General features: G+C 45.5%; 1 protein-coding gene across 2 annotated transcripts; it reads left to right on the top strand.

The window, feature by feature from the left end:
- The first annotated feature begins 662 nt into the window (after nucleotides 1-662).
- Nucleotides 663-21,562, top strand: lmtk2 (lemur tyrosine kinase 2). 2 transcript variants are annotated; one of them, XM_037477352.2, is made up of 15 exons: nucleotides 663-698; nucleotides 1,076-1,191; nucleotides 7,174-7,307; nucleotides 7,453-7,606; nucleotides 7,718-7,794; nucleotides 8,222-8,340; nucleotides 8,661-8,748; nucleotides 12,495-12,625; nucleotides 14,307-14,391; nucleotides 15,465-15,586; nucleotides 16,020-16,169; nucleotides 16,350-19,467; nucleotides 19,548-19,674; nucleotides 19,763-20,014; nucleotides 20,187-21,562. In XM_037477352.2, the coding sequence occupies exons 2-15, from the start codon at nucleotides 1,089-1,091 to the stop codon at nucleotides 20,213-20,215; spliced, it is 4,689 nt and encodes a 1,562-aa protein (XP_037333249.2). In that variant the 5' UTR covers nucleotides 663-698; nucleotides 1,076-1,088; the 3' UTR covers nucleotides 20,216-21,562. The 2 variants fall into 2 exon arrangements, with proteins under 2 accessions (XP_037333249.2, XP_062422289.1); XM_062566305.1 differs by having other exon boundaries at nucleotides 684-1,191; nucleotides 19,763-20,018; nucleotides 20,191-21,562.
- The last annotated feature ends 223 nt before the right edge of the window (nucleotides 21,563-21,785 follow it).

Here is a 21,785-nt window from a genome sequence, read left to right as displayed (position 1 = left end):
CACTGTCATTTATAGTCTTATAGATAATAAGAATCTGAAATACAGAAGATTTTTTAACGTGATAATTAGAATTCAGCTATGTGAATTTAAGTGTTGTTTTAAATATGATCGATTGTCTTAATAAAGAAACTGTGCAAACAGATGAAGGCTTAGTTATACATAAAAAGGGGGAACTATATCTGTTTTTTCTTGTCAACAAACATAAACAGTATTACAATAATGACATATTGTGATATATTAATATACAGGTTTTATTGCATTTTTTACAAATCTATACATTATCATGAATAAATCGACTTTTCAAGAGCATCGTTCCTTCATTTTAATCCAACCCCTACACCTAATGATGATTAAAGCATCATCCGCGCACCAGCCAATTTACATAATCGATGCTGCTTAGCCGTTTATGGTTGGCCATGAATCCAAAGAAACACATATATTTGACAAATAATTTCCCAAAAATTATTATTGCGTGCCTCACATGGTTGGCAAGTGACTCAATGTAAAAAGCTCTCTGCACCTATGATACACAGCACTGGATTTACATCCCTTATAATAAAGCTCGAAGCTGATTGGGTCTGCGTGTTTGAGGTTAGGCTATTCTTCGTTGTGATTGGCTTGATCGCTTGTCAATTTTCTTGTGGTTTTACGCCCTTATTTCGCTATGTGACGTCGTCCAGGAACATGGCGCACTGGAGGTTAGCTGTTTTATGACAGTCAGGGCTATTGATTAATTTACTTTAACCATGTTCATTTAAATAACGTCATGGTACATTCTTAAAATATGATACCTCGTGAAAACCGATGGCTCATTTAGTCTCTATGGAGAACGGAGCACTACATTTTGTAGCTGTGTTTGCTGTCGTCAGCTGGAACGGTTAGCATCGATATGCTAGCTGAAGCTAGTTAGCTGGTCTAACAGTAAGGAGTCAACGTTAGGCAAACACTAAATATGCGTGTTTACCTAGCCTATACTGACGTTAAACTGACTACAAATGATTAAAATACACTGTTTAGCCTCAAATTAGACGTTTATTGTTCAGGACAACGGTAACAATAGCTAACATTGTGTTAGCTGAGTTAGGAGGATGAGGAGCCGCTATGGATGTGGTTTGTTGCTGGCCGGTGGGATTCTCCTGTCGGCTTTTTGGCTGTCTGAAGGTGCCCCTCTTCAATATCCTCGCACGTCAGGTGAGACAGCTGATTGTAAGCTGATACGCGATTGACTCCCCACGACTTCTTTCTATCTAGCTGCTTTGCTAGCAAGTGTGTCTGATGAGTAGTAGCTAGTAGCGGTTGCTAATCAGCAGCTAAAAGCTAACAACACAACAGCTTAACGTTAGCCGCATTTCCTGCTAACGACCTATGACGCTTCCAGTGCACGTATATGTTTACTATCTCCTATTGTTTATTTTATAGTTAACCTCATGTCAGTCTGTCTATATGAAATGGTGCATAGCTTGATAACGCTTTTAATGTCAAAAAGCAGCATGCCATCGTCACAATGCTTCTAATAGGCAACTGGTAATCACAAACATTACACTCAAACGAATTAACCGTTTCCTTAACCATAATTTAGAAAAAATCTAACCCTATCTAGTTTATCACTAAACGATTTTAACGCAAATTAATTGACAAAGCAGGAATGGGTTTGAGTTAATAAAGCACAGCCTGTTGTAACCGCAGGTACAAACATGTTAATCTGTCAGTGGGATGGGTTCCGTCATTGACATTTAACCGAGTTTATGGAACAATAGACTAAATGTTGGCCTACCTGCATGGAAACTGTGTTTCCTCATCACAGGTGGTGTCACGATGTCCTCATTTAACTATTCCTGCATGAGTCAGTGTCTTCATGGAAGAAAACGGTTTGCCATAGTTTAATCAATCGCTCTTTTGTTGTTTCCGAGTCTCTTGTTCTGGATAGAATCACATAAATTAAATTCAATCTATTTTACTTACAATATTATACATATGAAATGCGTGTTTTGTAGTTGATAGTTGATCAATAAAACCATCTTATTCTTTATGTGAAGTATATGCAAACATTTGGATACAGCTTCTTCAATATTAGCACAGAATTAGTTCCCTGCATTTCACCATTTTTTAAATACTGTCTAAATACTGTCACTATTTTTCCGTACAAGATGAGGAATTTTACATTTTCCAACAAATGCTAAATGCTGTATTCAAGTACTTTGTCTTTCAAATGTTTAATCAAGTGTGTCCATATCCCTTATTGCAATCTTATCTTGCGTACATCCACCCGAGACACATTCTACTCTTTGATTTGCAGCTTTATCAAAGCAAGTCTGTCAAATTCCTGAAGAAAAGCTTATTCTCATTCATGATGATCAGTCAGTCAACCTGTGGCCTTTTGAGAAATGAAAAATGCAGATGTGTTTATGCTGTAGTCCAGACTGGTAATGTGTAACCATAACACATTCCAATCTTATCAGCACCAGTCAATGATTAGCAACTCTGTGGTTTGTTAATTATACTACAGCTTACTGGAAAATTGCAGTTGCACAGGCATGATTTTTATACATTTGTTACCTGGTATTTGCCCCTCTGCCTCAATCTTTATTTTCTACTGTATCCACATGTGATGCAAATATAATGGATTGGTGAGATCCCACTTTTATGAACAATAACTAGACTCACTTGCAAAGCAGGTGACATATGCTGTCTTTACACACATCAAACATAAACACAGATAAATAGTTAAGCTTTAACGAGAGTGTCAATGTTTTAACTGCAGCATTAGCCATGTGATCGGAGCCTGCTCGGTCTGTTAGTCAAGGTGGACCCTTCAACCTTAACCATCTACGACATTGCTCAGTGATGCAGCGTTAACCACCCTAGGGTGTGGAGGCTGCTTCTTTTACAGACTGTGGACTGATTTAAGTGGTGATATTTCTTTTTTAGTTTTAGCAGTGGAAATATTACTAAGTAATAATTGGAAAAAAGGGCTTTTCCAATGTGGATTCCTAAAAGGTCACCCACAGGCGGTGGCTCCTCATTTGATCAATGTAGCGTTGCACTTCTTGTCATAGCAGCCAGACGATTCCTAGTGGAACCCAAACACGACAGCCAGCCAACGCCAGCCCTCATCCTGTACATAAGCACATAGTACAGATGTCGTCTTCTGCACTCTGGCGGGGGAAATTTGCACAAAATAAAATGGGTCAGCTCCTCCTTTTGCGTGAATGCCTCTTGAAATATGCAGTGGAACCGAAATAAGACCTGGCAGCTCCCTGCTGTATTGGTCCCATACACCGGTTGAGTCATTTGGTGGGGCCTGCCAAGAAATAATATGAACCCATGACTCCGATAAGGCCTAACCACGGAGAACTGATCCCATGTGGCGCTGCCGTGACCCGGCTGCTGTTTCGTTTCGATCTGACTGCTCCCGCCGCCTCTCTGGGTGTCCTGCACTGCCTGGAACCCTGTTGCTCGGCTGCAACAGACGGCGTTGTTTGTGCCTAAAAGCTGCCTGCAATTGCAGCGAATATTTCTCCCAGGGTTGTTGTGAAGTTTAGCTCTTTTAAAGCAAATTGGAACTCTCTCCCAGCATCTCATCCCTGCCAATGACTGATAATTGTGGCGCTCGCTATAATTGTAGATGGACATAGTGTTTTGTGAAAAACAGGCAGTGTGACATATTTTATGTCTGACTCAAACAGTGGTTTACATTTTCTGTTTGTTGGAATATCGGCACCGGTCTAGCATGGTGAAAAATGTGTTTCACTGAAAGATGGAAAGATGGTCTCATGCGAGTAGTTAGACTACACGCTATTCAGGTCATGACCCTTGATCTGATGGATGTGCAGTTTTGGAAAGATTGTAGTCTTATGAAGGGAAAATTATTCTTTTACATCTCCTGCATGTCAGAGAAAGACCACAACTACTGTGTCTTATGTTTTTTCGGAGTTTATCTATGCTATGAGTTAGTGTGGCTGTGTACCTAAAGCTACTCTGACAGCTGTCCAAATGGATCAAGACCTGCAATCTGATCTCTAAATGTATGCTTGGCTAAGGTGAAACGTCTTGCTATTACTGTAGGTCAGCATAATGCCTTGTCTTTTTGTTCACCTATTATGACATTGGTTCATCCCCCTGAAAAAGGTGAATTATTTTGTTGTGCTCACTGCAAATATTTTCCTTTTCTTCCGTTGTGAATATGCCATTATTTTGTTTGTAAAACGTTAGGCAGTCTGTGGTTTTGATGGATGCATGTTTAGCAGATTTCCGTCCCCTGGGCAGTGTCGGCCAGCTGGTCTCCACTTGTGCCTTCCACTTATGTCTGTGGCTCAGAGCAATCAAGTGTAACCTTGAACAGCACCTTTAAACTTAACCAGTGTCTCTCTCCTCATGTCCAAAATACTTTTCCCAACAGGGAACACTTTCATTTAGCAGTTGTAAGCACACATCTCCGCCTAGAGCCTGATTCCCGGTGATGGAGCTATTTCATCTTCCATTTCTCTCCTTATTAATATTTCAATGCACACGCTGTTTCTCTACTGCAATCTTGAGCACCGAGGAGAGATTTGTTGAGGTAATTCGGAGGAAACATCCATTATTTAGAACTGGGTAAAATATCAGCGTTTCATGTTTTGAGTCTCGTTACAGTTGGCCTCACAGGACACCGACCTTTTTACTTTCCCTGCGCATGACGTCTTTGGCGGAGCGGCATCTAGATTAGTAATGCTGTGGCCCTGTTTTGATCGTAAGTAAAGGGACCGGGTTGAGCAATCCTTTCTATTCCTGGCGGTCATGGCTTGGCGTAGCGTTGTACACATGAAATGAATCTCGATCGTGTGCCCATACTTTGGATCGTATCTAATGTTCCCCTGGGAGATGAAGTGCTCATCTCGTCTGTCCGCTGAATGAACTATCGCTCAGACCGAACACCAGTTGAATCATTGCTCAGATGGTTGTGGGAATACCTCTCTGCCTCTACAGGTTCTTACCTCTATTTCATCTCAAGGGAATTATTTATTTATGACATGGGGAGAAGGCTGCCAGAATAATTCATTTGATTTAGTGTTGAGGACGGGGCCAAGTTAACACTCTGTCACCTTTTTAATAATGTCATGGTCAATGGTTTTGGCCACGTCTTCGTGGATAAATCTAAAAGCATTGTTCATATGTAAACAAATACACATGCATCCCTATTTATTGGCCAATCCCTGCTCCCTCAAACGGTAGAAATCTAGATAAATGTCATTATCTTCTGTTAAGTGTGTGAGCGACCCCTCCCAGTTTCTTTGCCTACCTCCGACTCAACGTTTTCATTTACATTCAGTAAAAATTTCTTTTGAAGTCTGCCTTGAGAAACGGATGAGAATAATTCACGTGCTGCATCAGTTCACAATGTAATGCCTCATCAAGCAACCTAAATATAAATACAGATTAACGATGACACATTTACCGTGGGATAAGCTATTCAAAGAGATTTGCAGACGTCTGGTTTTCTTTCCTCTGTTTTAACATTTAACAGTTAACAGTTAAGACTGTGTAACCAAGCAAATGCCAGCATCTGGAGAAGATTTGCATGCGCCGTCTAGACTATAACTCAAGGAAGTTTCATATTGGTCCCATCTGGTGAAGCATAGTATATATATGTTTAGTGCTTTATTTGGTTTATCATATTCCAAAGGGCTGTCTGGTATGACTGCCTGTTGTTTTTCTCCTTTGTGTTCTGATGTGAAACCAACCACAAGTGGGTTTGTAGTCTTGATGAATTCGGCACCTGCTTCCATCCGTCAGGAATATGTAGCTCAGCAGAAGGAGAATCAGTAGGTGTTTTTTCTCCCTCTAGCAGGCAGGATGTACCTGACAGGCTACAACCAGTGGGAGACAGAATAAACACAGGAGGGAGAATAGGGACACAAAATCCCACTACGCACGCACACACACACACACACACACACACATATACACACATATGAAGTGATGAAGCAGGCTGAGAATGTTTACCTTTTTATTACATTGGCATATTGAATTTACTTAAATTTGTATTTGCACGCAGCGAGATTCCTCACATGACATCCCACACCATATCTGACCGACATGGTTTGAACGAAAGCATTAAGTGGGAGGGATTGAGTTAAACGTCTTCTGACGGATGAAAGGGACAAGTTCTCGAATCTTTCAAATGAGCAGTGACATTTGGAGAGTTGACATCATCAAAATCTCATACTATATTTATTTTTCTGCTGTTGAGCCCGCTAACATTTTCTTTAACGGCACGTTACATCGGTTAATTACACGAATAGGTAAACGTGGGTGAGAATAACCCGGGCTAATTTACTAATTGACGTGTTTTTGCGTGTGAAGCGGTCTGCAGAACCAAGACGTTGGTTGCACTAAATTGGAAAGCGCTGGGTGGATGTTGGTCAGCGTAGCGTGAGGGGAGCGCTGTGGGCGGCTGTCAGAGCTGATGATCGACTGCTGGGCCAGCAGCATCTCCTCCACAGGCGCAAACTTCACACTGCTGCTGCACCATCAGCTGCTGCACCATCAGCTGCTTAGCGCCCGGTCGAAGCCCCCGCAACTGTCTCTCTGAAGGGCCGATGAGGGGCAGAGGTCTGCTGAGCCGGCCTCCAGAGTCCCAATTGTCGCTTCGTGTTTGCACAAGTGGTACGGCTTTACCCAATGACATCGGGACAGCGGGAAGCGCGTACAACCTTCGAAGCCGACTAAAAACACACCTCCGCTCACTATACCTGGACTAGTTAGCACTTTGTAAGCACTTACCGTGGCACTTTTTAGTTTGGCATTCAGAAATAGTTCTTGATTGTTGTTGTTCTGGGTCTGGACCCACTTGGTTGAATGCACTTCCGCACTTCAGCGTCAGCTAAATGTAAAAAAAAAAAATCCTTGTTTGGATTCTTTAGAAGATTATAGTTGCTTGCTTGTTACATTTTAAGAATGCAGTTTTGTTGAGCTCAAACTAACCTCTTGTGGGTGGACTTGGAGTGTGAGCCGGTAGGCCGCGGCTGCGTGGTAATCCCATCAAACAAAAACACGGGCTTGCTTTGTTTGCTTGGAGCCAACTTATATTATTACAAATCAACTTGTATTTCTTCTCAATGAATTGGGTAAATAAAGCCCGGTCGTGGATGTGAATAATTCAGCATAGTTTCTGTCCGTTTCTTCACACTTCAGGTGGAAGCCCAGGGGACGCGCTGCCCGTCTCCCTCGCCCTCTCTCTGGCGGTGTCGCTGACGGCGCTTTTGGCCTTGGCTGTGTTGCTGGTGAACTGTGTGACCTGCTGCAAGGAAAGAGAGATCAACTTCAAGGTGAGGGTGCTTGGCGAACAGCCAGTCAGACGGAGGCAGCTCCACCTGCTCCCACGCAGGCCTCACCTGGCGAACGCACGACGGCGCGATAGATCGTGGCGGACAGAGTCTGTGCTCTTCATTTTATTCATTTTTGTCGGCGTAGGAGTTCGAGGACCACTTTGACGATGAGATCGACTTCACTCCGCCGGCAGAGGACACGCCTTCCATGCAGTCGCCCGCCGAGGTGTACACCCTCGCTGTGTCCCCTGTGGCCCTGCCCGGGCCCCCCCACCTCCAACCTCCTGTCCGTATCACAGGTCAGGCTCGAGACACATTCGTAGCAACAAATGTAACTCTTTCAAAACGCCACATTAAAACCTGTTCGTACAGCCTGAGTTAACAACATCGATTTGTGGTTGGTTTCACAGAGGGATCCACAGGCTTCCAGGTAGCACGTCACAGTCTCAGTTACATCCAGGAGATTGGCAACGGCTGGTTCGGCCAGGTAGGATGGGTTTTGTTGCTGTACATGTTTTGAATAGATGTTTGGTTTGGCCTTAAACTAGAAGGCCACCGTTTGTGTCATCGGTGCAATACACTGGATATATTTTCAGAATCTGTTATCACAACGATGCACAAATCATCCTCTTTATGTCTTTAGCAAGTCTAGATGATTCATCCACTAGACCTACTATACATTTGTTTGGAGCATATGTTTGAAATGAAACGTATACAAGGGACACGGGACAGACGTGTTTTTTAATGTCGCTCAAATTAAATCTGATATTAGTCATACACAATCTCTTTTTAACATGTCCAGTGGAATCTTTAACTTTTTCAGTTTTTGCCTGCAGTTTCTTTTTTTCTGTTTGGCATAAAATGCTCTTTTCCATGTATCTCGTTTATTCTAAAGTATCGTCCTGTACTAACAGGTCCTTCTGAGTGAAATCTACACCGATCCAGGTGGAGCCCGGGTGGTGGTGAAGGAGTTAAAAGCTAATGCAAGTGCCAAGGAGCAGAATGACTTCCTGCAGCAGGGGGATCCATACAGGTCAACAAAAGCAAAAAATATTTTATTTTATGTTATTATATGATCTAAAATAAATGCATTCACGTGTGGGCCTGCAACAACAGGACATTGTGAAATATTAACAGGATTAGGTCTGTAAAACGTTGTGAAAAGGTGTAAAATGTGCATTTGTTTTTCCCAAGCCCCAATATGACATCCTCAAACATTCTGCTTTGTGCACAACTCCACAGTTTGACACATTCGATCACACCAAATCACCTCTCAAAGATTGCCAGTATTGTTTCCAGGTCTATACTTAATTAGCATTGGTACCAACGGTCTTGGTTGTTTTGTGTGTTCAGAGTTCTGCAGCACCCAAACATCCTCCAATGCCTGGGACAGTGTGTTGAGGCCATTCCGTTTTTACTCGTCTTTGAGTACTGTGAAATGGTGAGTGACCTTATTCTCTTTGATCTGATATTTAAACGCACAAAATATCCGTGGGAATGAAATAAATCTGCAGTGTGTAATGTTATATTTTTTTGTGCTGGCTTTCGTCCATTTAACATGCAATGTTTGTGCACCAGTGTCAAGGAACTGAGAGATTTACTGCCCGCTAAAGGCTTCATTAATGGAGATATTTGTGTATTATCTCATGTCACCGCGTTAAGCCCACGCATGCATCGGGCAAGACTCCTCTTTAAAATAGTGTCAGTCAAGCGCGTGTGCGCTGAACTCCCTTAACGACATTCTGGATTGGAAGCCTACTCTCTCAATCACAAATTAGCCCCTCTGTTCATCCTAATGTATCGAAGTAACTCAGACACCATCGTGGTGACTGACTGCTGGGACCGTCCGCCCCCCTCTCCCCCCTCCCCCTCTCCTCGTCTTCCCGCCTCCTGCCAAAGTTGCACAGCTAGTCCAAGCCTTGGACCTCTCACATTCCCACCTCACCCAGTAAAGCACAAGGCTCCATTTACGCTCTGGTGTCGCCTCCACCAGTTGCTGCGTTTGTGCATTTTTATGTGTTGCGTGTTGGAGACTGTTGACTTCAGTCTGAAGTAAACTAAGCTCTTCCTCAAGGAACCTATGGGAATGGATAGAAATATCCACCACCATGGCGTTGGATGATTTATTAACAGGAAAAACCTTAACGTGGGAAGTACGGTGGCTTTTAGCATCCTCTTATCAAGCAAGGATGCATGAAGATTGGGTATTTTATTTGCAGTACAGCCTGTAACGAATACTAACCAGTCAGAGAGATGTTGATTCAACATTTCAGGTTCTAGTTTCTGGTTGTATTGAATAACAGTGTTTGTGGTTCTCTGTTCTTAAAGTGGAGCAAAAATATTAGCAACGCCTTCAGATATGATGTCGCCTAATCCGTCAAAGTGCAGCCTCGGAACATTCCTCAGTACAGTCGCTGCATGTCACTTTAGTCATCAGAAGTTATAATTGTTTCTGATTGACTGATTGTAGAGGGAGTGTTGAATGTATTTTTGTAGTGTACGTGTCTGTAGTAATGGAAAATTAAAAACGAAATACAGTTACAACTAATAACCATTTCCTTTTTCTGCTAGAACTGATTTTTCTATAAAAACAATGCAATAAATGAGTGGCTCATTTCAACTTTCAGCCATATTGTTCGATACCCGTTCTGTTACTTTTAATTCACTCTTTCTGCTGGCCGCAGCTTGCAGCCGTTTCCACCTGCTCTACCCATCACCTGTTGCCGGCATACAGGATGTCCTCTTTGCGGTTGTTATTATTATTAATACAATGTGAGCCGTGAAGTTTGACTTTGACTTAAGGCGAGGTGATACCTGCGCTCCTTGTTACGTTGAGTCGCATCTAATTTGTGTGCAAGTTAAAAAAGGAAACACATTTCTGCTGTTTGGGTGACAGAAACGCTGCGACCTGACATTGTGTGCAAACTGGTCCGGTTTGTCGCCAGACGTTGCATAACTTTGTCGGGCTGCCCAGGCCTGGCCGGTGTCCCGGCATTGTGGTCTCTGCCAGCCAGCTCTAGTAGCGCCTCGGAAATGACTTATCACGAGTCATTTGGGAAAATTTTGTGTAAAGACCAGGTCCTTTTTGTTGAAGGCGATAATGTGTGAGGGGAGCACAGCTGATTGTTGTCTATAACCGTTAGCCCAAGCTGGGTTAAGAGTTTTTAGGACGTCATCCAAGTGGGATTTTGTCTGTCACAATACTTGATTCCTGTCTTTTAATATACACAGCTCATGTTCCGTCTGCGACACCTGCTTGTGACTCAGGAGCGCCGTACCCGCTTTTATGTTGACTGTGTTCTCTGTCCTTTTGCCTCTTCGGCCCACACGAACAACCGTCCGGATGCCGAAATATGAAATGTGACACCGCAGCTGCGCAGCGGACGAGAGGAATCCCAAAAAAGCCCACGTAACTGACTTTCCCTCGGACATCCTGGTGATTGGCGGCATTTTATCCGTCGCTTAGCACCTGTGCGCGAAGCATTTTACACATCAAAATACATCAGGCAACTGCCGCAGGGGCCACAGAGAATGTCACATACTGCCGAGTGAGTGACGGCTCTTAATGCATGGATCTCCGGCCTGGTGCCTGGCCAAGACGTCGGGTAGACCCGTCTCTGGTTCAGGGTCTAGGACATGAGCCAGCTGACGACTGCCTTTAGAAAGTTGTTGATCTCCTCCGTTTAGTACAGTAGTTAAAGAAACTATCTCAGCAATGTTATTGAAGTGGTATAACCGTCATGGCATTTATAAAGTTATACATTACTGTCCAAGCTCTGTCCGTGCATGGGCATGTTGAGTATTATATTTCAGCTTGTGGGTGAAGTTTCCCTTTGTATATGTTTGTCCTTTTTGACTCCTGAAGACCCTTTTTTTTGAAAGAGAGAAGATTGAAAGACATTCAAAGGTCCACTTACTACTTGTGTGTGTCTCCATGTGCCCTTTTCTAGCTGTTGATGTAACTAATTACTTAGTTTGTACTTTGACAGTGATCGAGTAATCAACATTTTGATAACAATAATTAGGTAACAGAGTGCATTCTGGTTTGTTCCCAGGTCAGACACAAGGCCTAATTGTTTTGGCCTTTCACGGTAGATGTTGTTTCATTAACAGCCCCTCTCCTCACCGCTGAAACACCGACCTCATCACCTGCTGAGGAGGCATCACAAGTAGAGACGGCCAGAGGGTATCACTTACCATACATTGGATATAGCTCTTCTGGGAAATCGGCTTCTCAGAGCTGTGTGTATCAATCTATGCATGAATGTATACGAAGGGGTAAATGTGGTCACAGAAGAACACCACGCTGCTTATGTAAGCCGCCTCAGCTAACTTAAGCTGCTAAGAGGTGTGTGTGTGTGTGTGTGTGTGTGTGTGTGTGTGTGTGTGTGTGTGTGTGTGTGTGTGTGTGTGTGTGTGTGTGTGTGTGTGTGTGTGTGTGTGTGTGTGTGTGTGTGTGTGTGTGTGTGTGTGTGTGTGTGTGTGTGTGTGTGTGTGCGCGTTCGCAGGAACTCCATTCTGCTTGCTATTTTGGAATGTCCTTTGCTACAACTTTGTGCCGAATATGATCCCAAAAGCCCACGTAACTGAAACACATTTTGCTCTCACATTTAGGAGGTCAGAGTGAAATGTACAGATCTTTTTAAAGTTTTAGCCGAGTGGCTTCACGCTGCCCTTTGTCTTTGTCCGCATTATCGCAGACTACAACATACCGTCCTGTAGTTTCTCCACCATTACATAGTCTTTCACGTGTGTGAATGAGAGCCACAATAGGACTCCGTATGACCGCAAAGAACCCTCCCGGCCTGTTAACAGGGATCCGCTCACAGCACCATGATCATTCATTCTAACATAAGTCTCGATATCAGCCTCTCACCATGTGTGATGATGCCCGCGTGTGTTATTACGCGCCGTAGTCAATCATCTCGGCGTGCCCTGTCCTGCTTTGCTCTTGGGACACCCCGTTGCGTGATCTCCTCACATCTCCTTGCCCTTATTTGGTCGTCACCCACATCCTGAGAAGTGCTGAGGAGACAGAAAGGAGTCTACTGCCCCCGTGTGGCGGTGTCTGTGCCTTGCATTTATCTAAACTCACCTGTTGGTATTAAACAAATATGATTCTTCTGGATCTGTTGAATGTTCATGTTAGATTTGGGTGAGCTAACACCGCTGTGTGTGTCTTTGCAGGGGGATTTGCGTGGCTATCTATCTCAGCAGGACTGGATGTTCCAAAATGCTGAGTTGCTGCAGCTGCAGAGGATGGCTTGTGAAATCGCTGCTGGCGTCACTCACCTTCACAAACACAACTTCCTGCACAGGTAGCACGTCATACGAACTCATGGGTTTAAGAGCCACTGAACGTTGGGTTTTTGTTTCTCTGCTGTTAATGGTGTGATAAGCCACATCGCATTTAGGTATTTTATTTACGTCCTAGTACTTTCTACTCTTCTGCCCCATTTCCATTAATTAGATGAGTAGTTATCTAAATTAAATTTTTATTAGTTAATGTAGATGTAGTTCTACTTTACTTCACTTTAAAGTTTACCTTTTGGCAACTGGCCTGCTCTTGTTTATGTCATTTAGCGTTATTAGTATTTCAATTTTGCAGAAATGTCAACATTTTACTATTACGACTTCATCACAAAATAAAATAATGTTAGGAGAAAAGTAACACTTAAACTTTCAATATACATTTTAAAAAATAGGAATTTAACGTGATATTTAATGTCACCAAAAACAGTCTACCTTTAGTGTCACTTAAGTGCGAACCATCCAACCAGTGTCAGGAGTGTCAGTGTTGTCCAAAAAAGGGGTGCAGAGCAGAGAGGTGGCATTTCATTTTTACCCCGGTGAGAGCTGAAGGCCGGCCTGCTAGCAGCCAGCCGGGTAAGGGGGGGAGTGTTCGTGTGGCTCGGAGGTTACATGCGACGCTCGGCTCATCGGCTTTATTTTGCATGCTCAGAATAAGCCCGCACGGTTCCAATAACACAGCTACCATGCATTGCCGCAGTGTCAGCTGTCCGCTGCCAGAGGGATATGATGATTCTGCTCTTTGCATGTAAAAGGATAGCCTCATATTGGGCGTTGTTTTAATCCTTGTTACAACCGAGGACAAATTTCATTTGAAATCGTGAAAATAGTTCTGTCTGCTCGCATGCAACACAAAATGAATAAGAAAACACTCGACGAATGGTGACCGCAGCCGGCCAACGGGAAAAGAGTTGATTTGATGGCGCAGCTACGCAGACACAAAACCCTCAAAGTGCTGTGTGGGCCGATATCCAAAGCTGAAACCTTAGCCAGGTTGGCTTTCTTTTCTGGATTGTATCATCCCTGTAGGGCTACGAGGTTGGACCCATTTCCTCATTTTATGTCTGGCTATAAGCAAACAGCGCAGCGGGGGGGGGCGGAGAGTTTGAAATACACATTTGTACTCCCTACAGAGGTTTCAGCTGGTCTGACAGTCGCTGGGCCGCACACACACGCAGGAACAATCGGTGTGTCAGCACGGTTTTGTTGTGAAGCAAGTCAATGGGACTTGTAACTCTGTGCCTAGGAATGCAGCCGGGCTGAAGGGAAACCAAAGCCTGCCTCTTTAAAGTGCATATGTACTACATGAGCTCCCCACGCCCTCTCCTGGCAGCTTTACAAAACGTTCCTGTGTTTACTTCTAGAAACTATATCTTGTTGCCGTATGCACGAGTCAGGAATAGCCCCCGTATGAGCCTTGTTGCAAGGTGAAAAGCAGAGGCAAACGATATATGAATGTCATGTAGTTGCCAAAGTCGCTTGTGGTCCTTGCCAGACTCCTTTGCCCCACTTCTTGTGAGGTAATCTTACCCTTATAAGGTTAGGAGGAGATGGTGTTCATATTGATACGATTCGTTTTTGTGTTCTTTTCCCACTGCTGCCTTCAAGTGTCATAAAATAAGTGAATCTTTATTAGTAATTATTTATTTGTCTAAGTGTCTAATTCATTCCCTCTCTATGCTCTTTTAGTGATTTGGCTCTGAGGAACTGCTACCTGACTGGAGATCTAACGGTCAAAGTGGGAGACTATGGAATTGGACCCTACAGATACAAAGTAAGCAAAATGTGTTGCGCATTAATAAAAGTATGGAACTGCATATTATACACAGCAGGGGCCAGTTATACAAGACGCTGCTTCACAGTATTTATTGACAAAGGCCATTCAGTTTTACTCGCAAGTTGACATGATCCCATAGGGTTGGGCAATCATCTATTCTCATACTGTCCAATGGTAGTTACTCAAGATTTTCAGTAGGCATGGTGTGAGGGTATTACGAGAATGTCGGTGGAGTTATGTCACAGCACGCCAGTCTGACAGAGCTTTGTAATAAACTAACCTTAAAAACTGCAGCTGTCTGCAGCTTGCTCGTTTGCACACATTGTAGGCATAAATACCCAAGAACCCAAAAAGAAGCTCTGCTGTCGGGTCTATTTGCTTGTAGCTTGTCAACACAGCCCACCAGGCACCAGCAGCTTGGTGACATTCAGCAGAAGAAGTGTGACTGCGTCGCGATTCCCTCCATCTGGAGTCTTTGAAACTCACGCTGGGTTACATGGTTGTGTGGGTGAGACCGGGCCCCCACGATCCATCCAGCACAGATTCTTTTGTTTTTACCTTTATTTTCCTTTTCCTGGTGGGTGTCATGTAAGACCAATTACCAATCACTTATTTTCCCTAAAAATCAACAACAGCCTCCGTACCACGGATCCAAACTCCTCCACTTCCACTCCTCCACAATGTGACTGATGATGTCTATTTATTTGCATGTGTTTTCCTCACTTGCAGGGTTCACTGAAGATTCTAGGTTGTCTTGTAACTGGACACGCTGTTATTTCTCAAGGCGATTCTGTCTGGTGCATTCCCTAAATACTGCTGATCTGTCAGTTTAACTATCTGAATTTAATACTCAAAGATAAGGTCACCCTGTGAATCTATTTCGGTAAAGAATGTGCAGACTGCACTGGCTCGAGGAGATCGAGAAAACACACAAGCGTCTTCTGTCGCAGAGTGCTATTCAACGAGGTTCATTGTTTGCACAATTATTCAGTGTAACCTACAAAGTTACAGATAGTTAACATTGCAAATATGATGTGTGACTGATTTTGATTGTCATTACGTCACTAAAGGAGGATTACATCATCACGGAGGATGATGTGTTTGCACCCCTTCGCTGGTTGGCTCCTGAGCTGGTGGGCGAGCGCCATGGAGGTGTGATTACTATGGAGCAGACCAAGCCCAGCAACGTGTGGTAGGCTACAAACCGCAGCTCCTCGCGCACACTAGAGGCCATTATTTTATACTCATAAGGACAGTGAGGGAACCTGAAGAGTACAAGTGTGGTTTATCTGCAATGAGACAATAACTTACTCTGCACCTGCGGCTGTTGGCACAGAAATTTGAGCCCTTGTTGCAAAAGGAGAAAAGCTTATAACTACCAAACAGTTTGTATCGTTTCCAGAAGATGGGCTTTTCATCCACTCCCGGCCACCACGACTCATTGCACTAATGCTTTTTGGTAAAAAAATCAAGAGCTACGTTTAGTCAGGTTTCTTTATGGTCTCTTTATAGTATAGCACTGTTAGTTAGGGTGTTGATAACAGCCTACCTCCTGATTAGGCTGTGATTGGTTGGATTTGGATACATGGATACATTTGAACAGTTTTGTCCTGGCTTGTCCGTAGGGCCTTGGGTGTCACATTGTGGGAGCTCTTTGAGAGTGCTGCCCAGCCGTACCCACACCTTTCTGACCGGGAGGTTCTCAATCATGTGATAAAGGATCGACAAGTCAAACTCTTCAAGCCGCAGCTGGAGCTCCCTTATTCCGACAGATGGTGAGTTTTTGAAATAGGTCTGTTGGCACGAATAATGTACAAATAGTAGTGTCAAACAAGTCAATATGTGGTAGTGGTTTACCTTTAAAGCAGGACTTGCATTTTAAATGGTATAATTTAAGTAATAATTTATCTGTAAATGTACCGGGGAAAAAAAGATGTCTGATCTTGTTCCTGCAGGCACGAGGTCCTGCAGTTCTGCTGGCTCTCTCCAGACAAGCGGGCCACAGCAGAGGAAGTGCACCGTTTGCTCATCTACCTGCGCATGCAAGGCCAGAAGGACATAGAAGAAGACTTTGAGCAACGCTGGGACGCCCTGAAGCCAAACCCGTCCGCGCGGCAGACCACTGTCAGCCACTCGTCGTACCCGATCCTGGAACAGTTTGCCGATGACGCCCTGCGACAAGAGATCGACGAAATCCTCACGGTCACAGAAACGAGCAAAGGTCTCAGCTTTGAGTACGTTTGGGAGGCGGCCAAGCACGACCACTACGAAGGCGGCCACGGGCGCTCGGGCATGGACACGACATTGAACTACCACAGCATGTTCTTTCCCGTTTCCAGTGAAGACATCCAGGCCCATTTCCCCAATCCTGTTGGCAGAGCAGCAGCCTCAAAAAGTGGTAACACTCCTTCAGGAATCCCTGGAATCCTTCCAGTGTTTGACGCACAAAAGCCAGCTACCGGAAATGAATATTACATACAACTAGAAGAGCAAGGGGAGAGCACAGTCGGGGTAGACATGAACAGAGGGGAAGACATGGACTTCAGTTCAGGTCGGCAAGACTTTGTTGTTCTCCAAGATGTCCGTCTGGACGAGTCCAGTACCGATGCTGATTTCTTCCACCAAAGTATTGACTCCAAGGATTCCTATTTACCAGACAGCCATATCTGGTCCTCTCTTGAAAATGACAGTCCATACCACACCAATATCTTCACTGACGGGGGGTCCAAGCAAGATGACTCTCCTACCTGGAGACGGAGTTTTATGGAGCTTCCAGAGCGCAATGGGAACCCTTTCCTCCAAGGCGGACCACTAGAAGGCCAAGAGGTGGATATAGATAAAAGCAATGGGGGTTCTGCTTTAGGTGATTGTTCAGAAGCCCCCCACCTGGCGGATTGTGTGGAGGTGGTGAGCACGGACGAGAAGAGGCTTCTGAACACTGAGAAACTGGCCGAGAACTTTATGTTCCTCACGGACCGGAATCTGATGAAAGACGGACCGGATTTCTCAAGTCTACAGGAGAACTTCCTCTTTCCGGGTCTGACGCATGAACCAGAGGAACAGTTCAAAATGAGTTCGTGGGAAAACATGGAGAATTTAGGCAGCTTAGTCTCAGCAGACAATTATTTAAAACCCGCAGCAAGTAGCACATCCTCAAGACAGGAACTTTTAGACTCTCCAAGTAACAGTTCGGGGGACTTTTGTCTGTCTCTGACTGAAAACACAACACTGGTGCCTTTCATCACAGTGGTCACAGAGGATAACTCAAGCCACCCGCTGCCAGTTACAAATAGTTCTTCCACAGAAGACCTCGGTCTGCTGCAGTCCTCTCACAGAGGTGCAGACTCTGGTTTTAATTCTACCTCGGAGAGGTGTGAGGTCATCGTCAGTCAAACCGATGGCCACGCCCCCGCAATCTCTGAAAGTGCCACTGCGGACTCATTGTGCACGGATGCCAAAATCCCCAGCCTTGAAGAAGACCTTGGAACCTCAAAGGATAATGTGCAGCCCAAAGGAAGTCAACTGCCTGAAAACCTGCACGTCCACACGTTGTCCCCCGACAACGGACATAGTGAAGACCTCACAAGTAACGACCTGTTGAGTGACCTCATCGAGGACGCCGACACGGAACTGGAATCCACGTTGTCCGACCACGAAGAGTCCTTCATGGACACCGATGGGCACACCACTATCAGGTCGTCCCTGTTGGTGTCCGGGCCGTCTTTGGACCAGATCAGCCAGGACAGTTTACTGGAAGACAGTATGTCCACGACTCTACCAACTATGGATAACTCTGCCGAGACGCCGGACTCTTTGGACTCCCTCGACATCCACAGGCTGGGGGAGCAGGGAGACGAGCTAAATGCTCTAATGGCCCAACACAAACTGCAGCCCCCGTACAAAATATCAGACAGCGGCTACGAGACGGAGAACCTGGAGTCCCCCGAGTGGAACTCTCAGCCCAACGTCGAAGACCAGTCCCCTGTCAAAAACGGCCTGAGTGTTGCTAGAGAAGAAGAAGAAGAGGAGGAGGAAGAAGAGGAGGAGGAGGAGGAGGAGCAGCAGGGGGAGACTGAGGAGCGCACAGCCGTGACCAATCTGGTTCCACCAGCAATCGTCATCTCTGAAGCAGGAGGTGCGCTGGATGCTCCGAGGGAGGGGCCCAGCGGGGGCGGGCGGGCGGATCGCACGCCTCCCCCCGCCGACGAGCCCTTCATGGGCAGCAACTACAGAGACTCGGCGTACTTCTCGGACAACGAGTCGGAGCCCGAGAAAAAGTCAGAGGAAACGGCCGCCGGAGGTTCCGGGGAAGCGGCGTGGCCGAGGAGCTCCGCCGAGGGGATCAGCGCGGCGCCCGAGCTCGACCTGGAGGGGGGTGCCGACCTTTGGATCTCCCAGCGGGAGCCTGCCGGGGCGCTGCGCGGCGGCGACGAGGAGGCGTCTCCTTTTGGAGGCGTGTTGTCGGATGCCGCCTCGGACATCGCTAGGGCACGCGAGACTGCGTCTCCGAACAGTCACAAGGACGAGTCAAAGAATTCCGAGCCACTCGAGGACGCGGCACCTGCTGCGGATCAACAACAATCAGAGGATCCGCAGACCTCAACCCGACTTCCTTCGCTTGCCTCCGTCGCCCCTGCGACGCGGGCGCCAGAGAGCTCGGGTCACGCCAAGCTCACCAGGACCTACGCCACCGACTGCCATAAAATGAGAGAGCCGGGCCTGGAGGGGCGTTTCCTGGGGAGACCGGACGGACACGAGGACGGCGGCGGAGACGCCGACGAGGAGGACGAGAATAGCGATGACTCCGACGATGACGACGTCCGGGGTTACAAGCTCCGCAGCTCCACTTCGGAGAGCGAGGACGACGACGACGATGACGCCGCCGCCGTGCACGCGGTGCCGCTTATCGTCTCGGATGACAGCAGTGCGAAGAACCTCAAGAGCTTGTTGAAACCTGCCGCGCCCAACGTCCAGCCGACTTCCTCCCCCCAGTCTCCTGCCAGAGGCAAAGGCGACAACGCCAGAAGAGCCGTGTCTTTCTTCGATGATGTCACAGTCTACCTGTTTGACCAGGTCTGTGTCTTTTCTGCATTTGTTGTTCTTTGCCAGAGGGATTTCAGGTTCAAATTAAAATTCATCTTCTTCTGCTGTAGGAGACCCCCACTAAAGAACTGGGGGACCACTCCTCACACAATCAGGCCCCAGAGTTCAGCAGCCCGGTTCCCACTGTCGGCTACCTGAACCGGTTCACCAACTCCGAAAGCTCCACTGATGAAGAAGGTAAGTGGGGAGGAAAAAATAAAAGAAAGTGCAGCTTCCGCTAGTCTTTGTCATTCCGCGCCCCGGCTCATTCACGAAATCCCCGCAGGTGGCGGTTTTGAGTGGGACGACGATTTTTCCCCGGCGCCAGCCTTCCTGCCCAGGACGGACAAAGACTCCCTGTCGAAGGCCGTGTCCTCGTCGGCCGCGTCTCGATTCGCCTCCTCGCCGCCCGCGGCCGGCCGCGTGCTGGAGCCCAGCTGGAGCAACTCGTCCAACTACTCCCGTTTCTCCATCTCCCCGGCCAGCCTCGCCAGCTTCTCCCTCACGCATCTCACCGACTCCGACATCGAGCAGGGAGGCAAGTAGAGCGCGCAGTCACACGCGGCCTCTGTTTACACCGGCTTTGAAGGAATAGCGCCACATTTGGCTAATACTCCGACCTCCATTGTGCCCGACAATGATGTGAAAGTTTTGTTTGAGTAATACTGGTTCGTGTTTAAACTCTTATCCTCTTATTTTCTTCACCACAGGAAGCAGTGAAGATGGAGAAAAGGACTAGTGTGACTCATTAGCATGCCACTATTGAAAGAATCAACCTAAACTCGCACTTTTTAAGAATTGAGAACAGCTGAACATGGAGAAATGGTTGGAGGGGCACATCGATGCTTCTCTCAGGCAGAGCCGCTCTTCCGGGCCGCCCCCACCCCCCCTCTACTCCCTCTCCCCCCTCTCCACCTACATCAGTGTGTCATTTCAATTCAGTGCAATTCCACTTTGGAAGAAAAGAAGGTTTCTACATGTTTGCTTTAAAGACTTTATCATGTGCATTCCAGGTTTTTGGCTGCTTCTTTTTCTTTGTGTCCACGTGCACTCATTGTTTCACCAAAAAAAAAGAAAAATACTTTTATGCTCTGAATTCAATACACTGGGCTGACAAAACTCGTCACTACAGCCAAATAGGAATGGCCTCTTTGATTTCAGCAGACCTAAAACTGAAGATCCAAGCTTATCCTTTTTGGATTTTTGCACCTTTTATGTTGTGTGATTATTTCAGTGGATGCCTCTTTTGGAAGAATGATTTCTTTTTTTCGTAACCTCTCATCAGGTGTTTTTATGTCACAATCTCCTAATTGGAGAGAAGCTACTGTACAGAATTTGAAGAAGAAGGGTTTGAATTTACCTGAACTAAAAAAAGGAAAACCTCATCTACACAGGTGACAAACGGAGTGTTCCTTTTATTCATGTTTGAAAGGAACATTTTCAGTAAGTAGTCTCATATTTTTGAGACAACCCCGGTAAGAACGTTTGGTATCAGACAAGGATCGACATGTTAATCTTTACTGAGTTGATTCAAGTGAAATACTGTCGTGAGGTAAAGCTAAAGAAGTTATTCATTTTGTAATGCTTAACTTAAAGCTCTTAAATGTGCCGGAAGGCACTGGGATGGATTTTACTACGTGTCGCCGTGCCTGTGAGGACAGCTGCACTCCTCCATCCACCATCACTACTAAGTTCAAAATCACACCTTTTTAGTGAGATCCTGTAAAAAGTGCGAGATTTATTTTTTAAATGTGCGAATGGAGAAATATTGATGAGTTGTTTGTGTATATAAAAAAAAAAAAGTGCAATGATTTTTTTTTTTTTATTTGAGTTGACCCGGCAGTCGTGGTGGCAGTTTGTCAGTAAAGTGCAGGGACGTAAAGCTTCACAAAAACATCACTTCCAGAACAAAAAACACTGCTGCTTTTATCAGATCAGTGTCATGAACAGAGTCGTCTGCCTTTTATTTTTTAATTTATTTTTTTAACATTGTGTCAAACTTAATTAATCTGTTCACGTCCTTTTCTTCACTAAGCACCCATCGTCCAGTTGCTTTTTTTTTTTTTTGCATCTTATTTGCAGGCCATACATCATGTGCTTCATCAGTTTCTGTACAGAAGCATAATACTAAACTGTTGTGGATCGAGATATGCTTCCACTCCGAGGTGTTCATGTACAGCTAAGAAAGCAGTTCTTTTATACCGTAGGTTACAGAGGTTCAAACACCTTGAAGATTCTGTCCCAGACGACGTCCCGTGTGTTAGATGATGTCCATCTCCCCATACAGAAGGCACTGTCCCTTAGATGAT

The sequence above is a fragment of the Pungitius pungitius genome, chromosome 12 (genome assembly GCF_949316345.1).
Source record: "Pungitius pungitius chromosome 12, fPunPun2.1, whole genome shotgun sequence".
NCBI lineage: Eukaryota > Metazoa > Chordata > Actinopteri > Perciformes > Gasterosteidae > Pungitius > Pungitius pungitius.
Note: the sequence above shows the minus strand (reverse complement) of the source record. Positions and strands in the feature narration are given on the sequence as shown.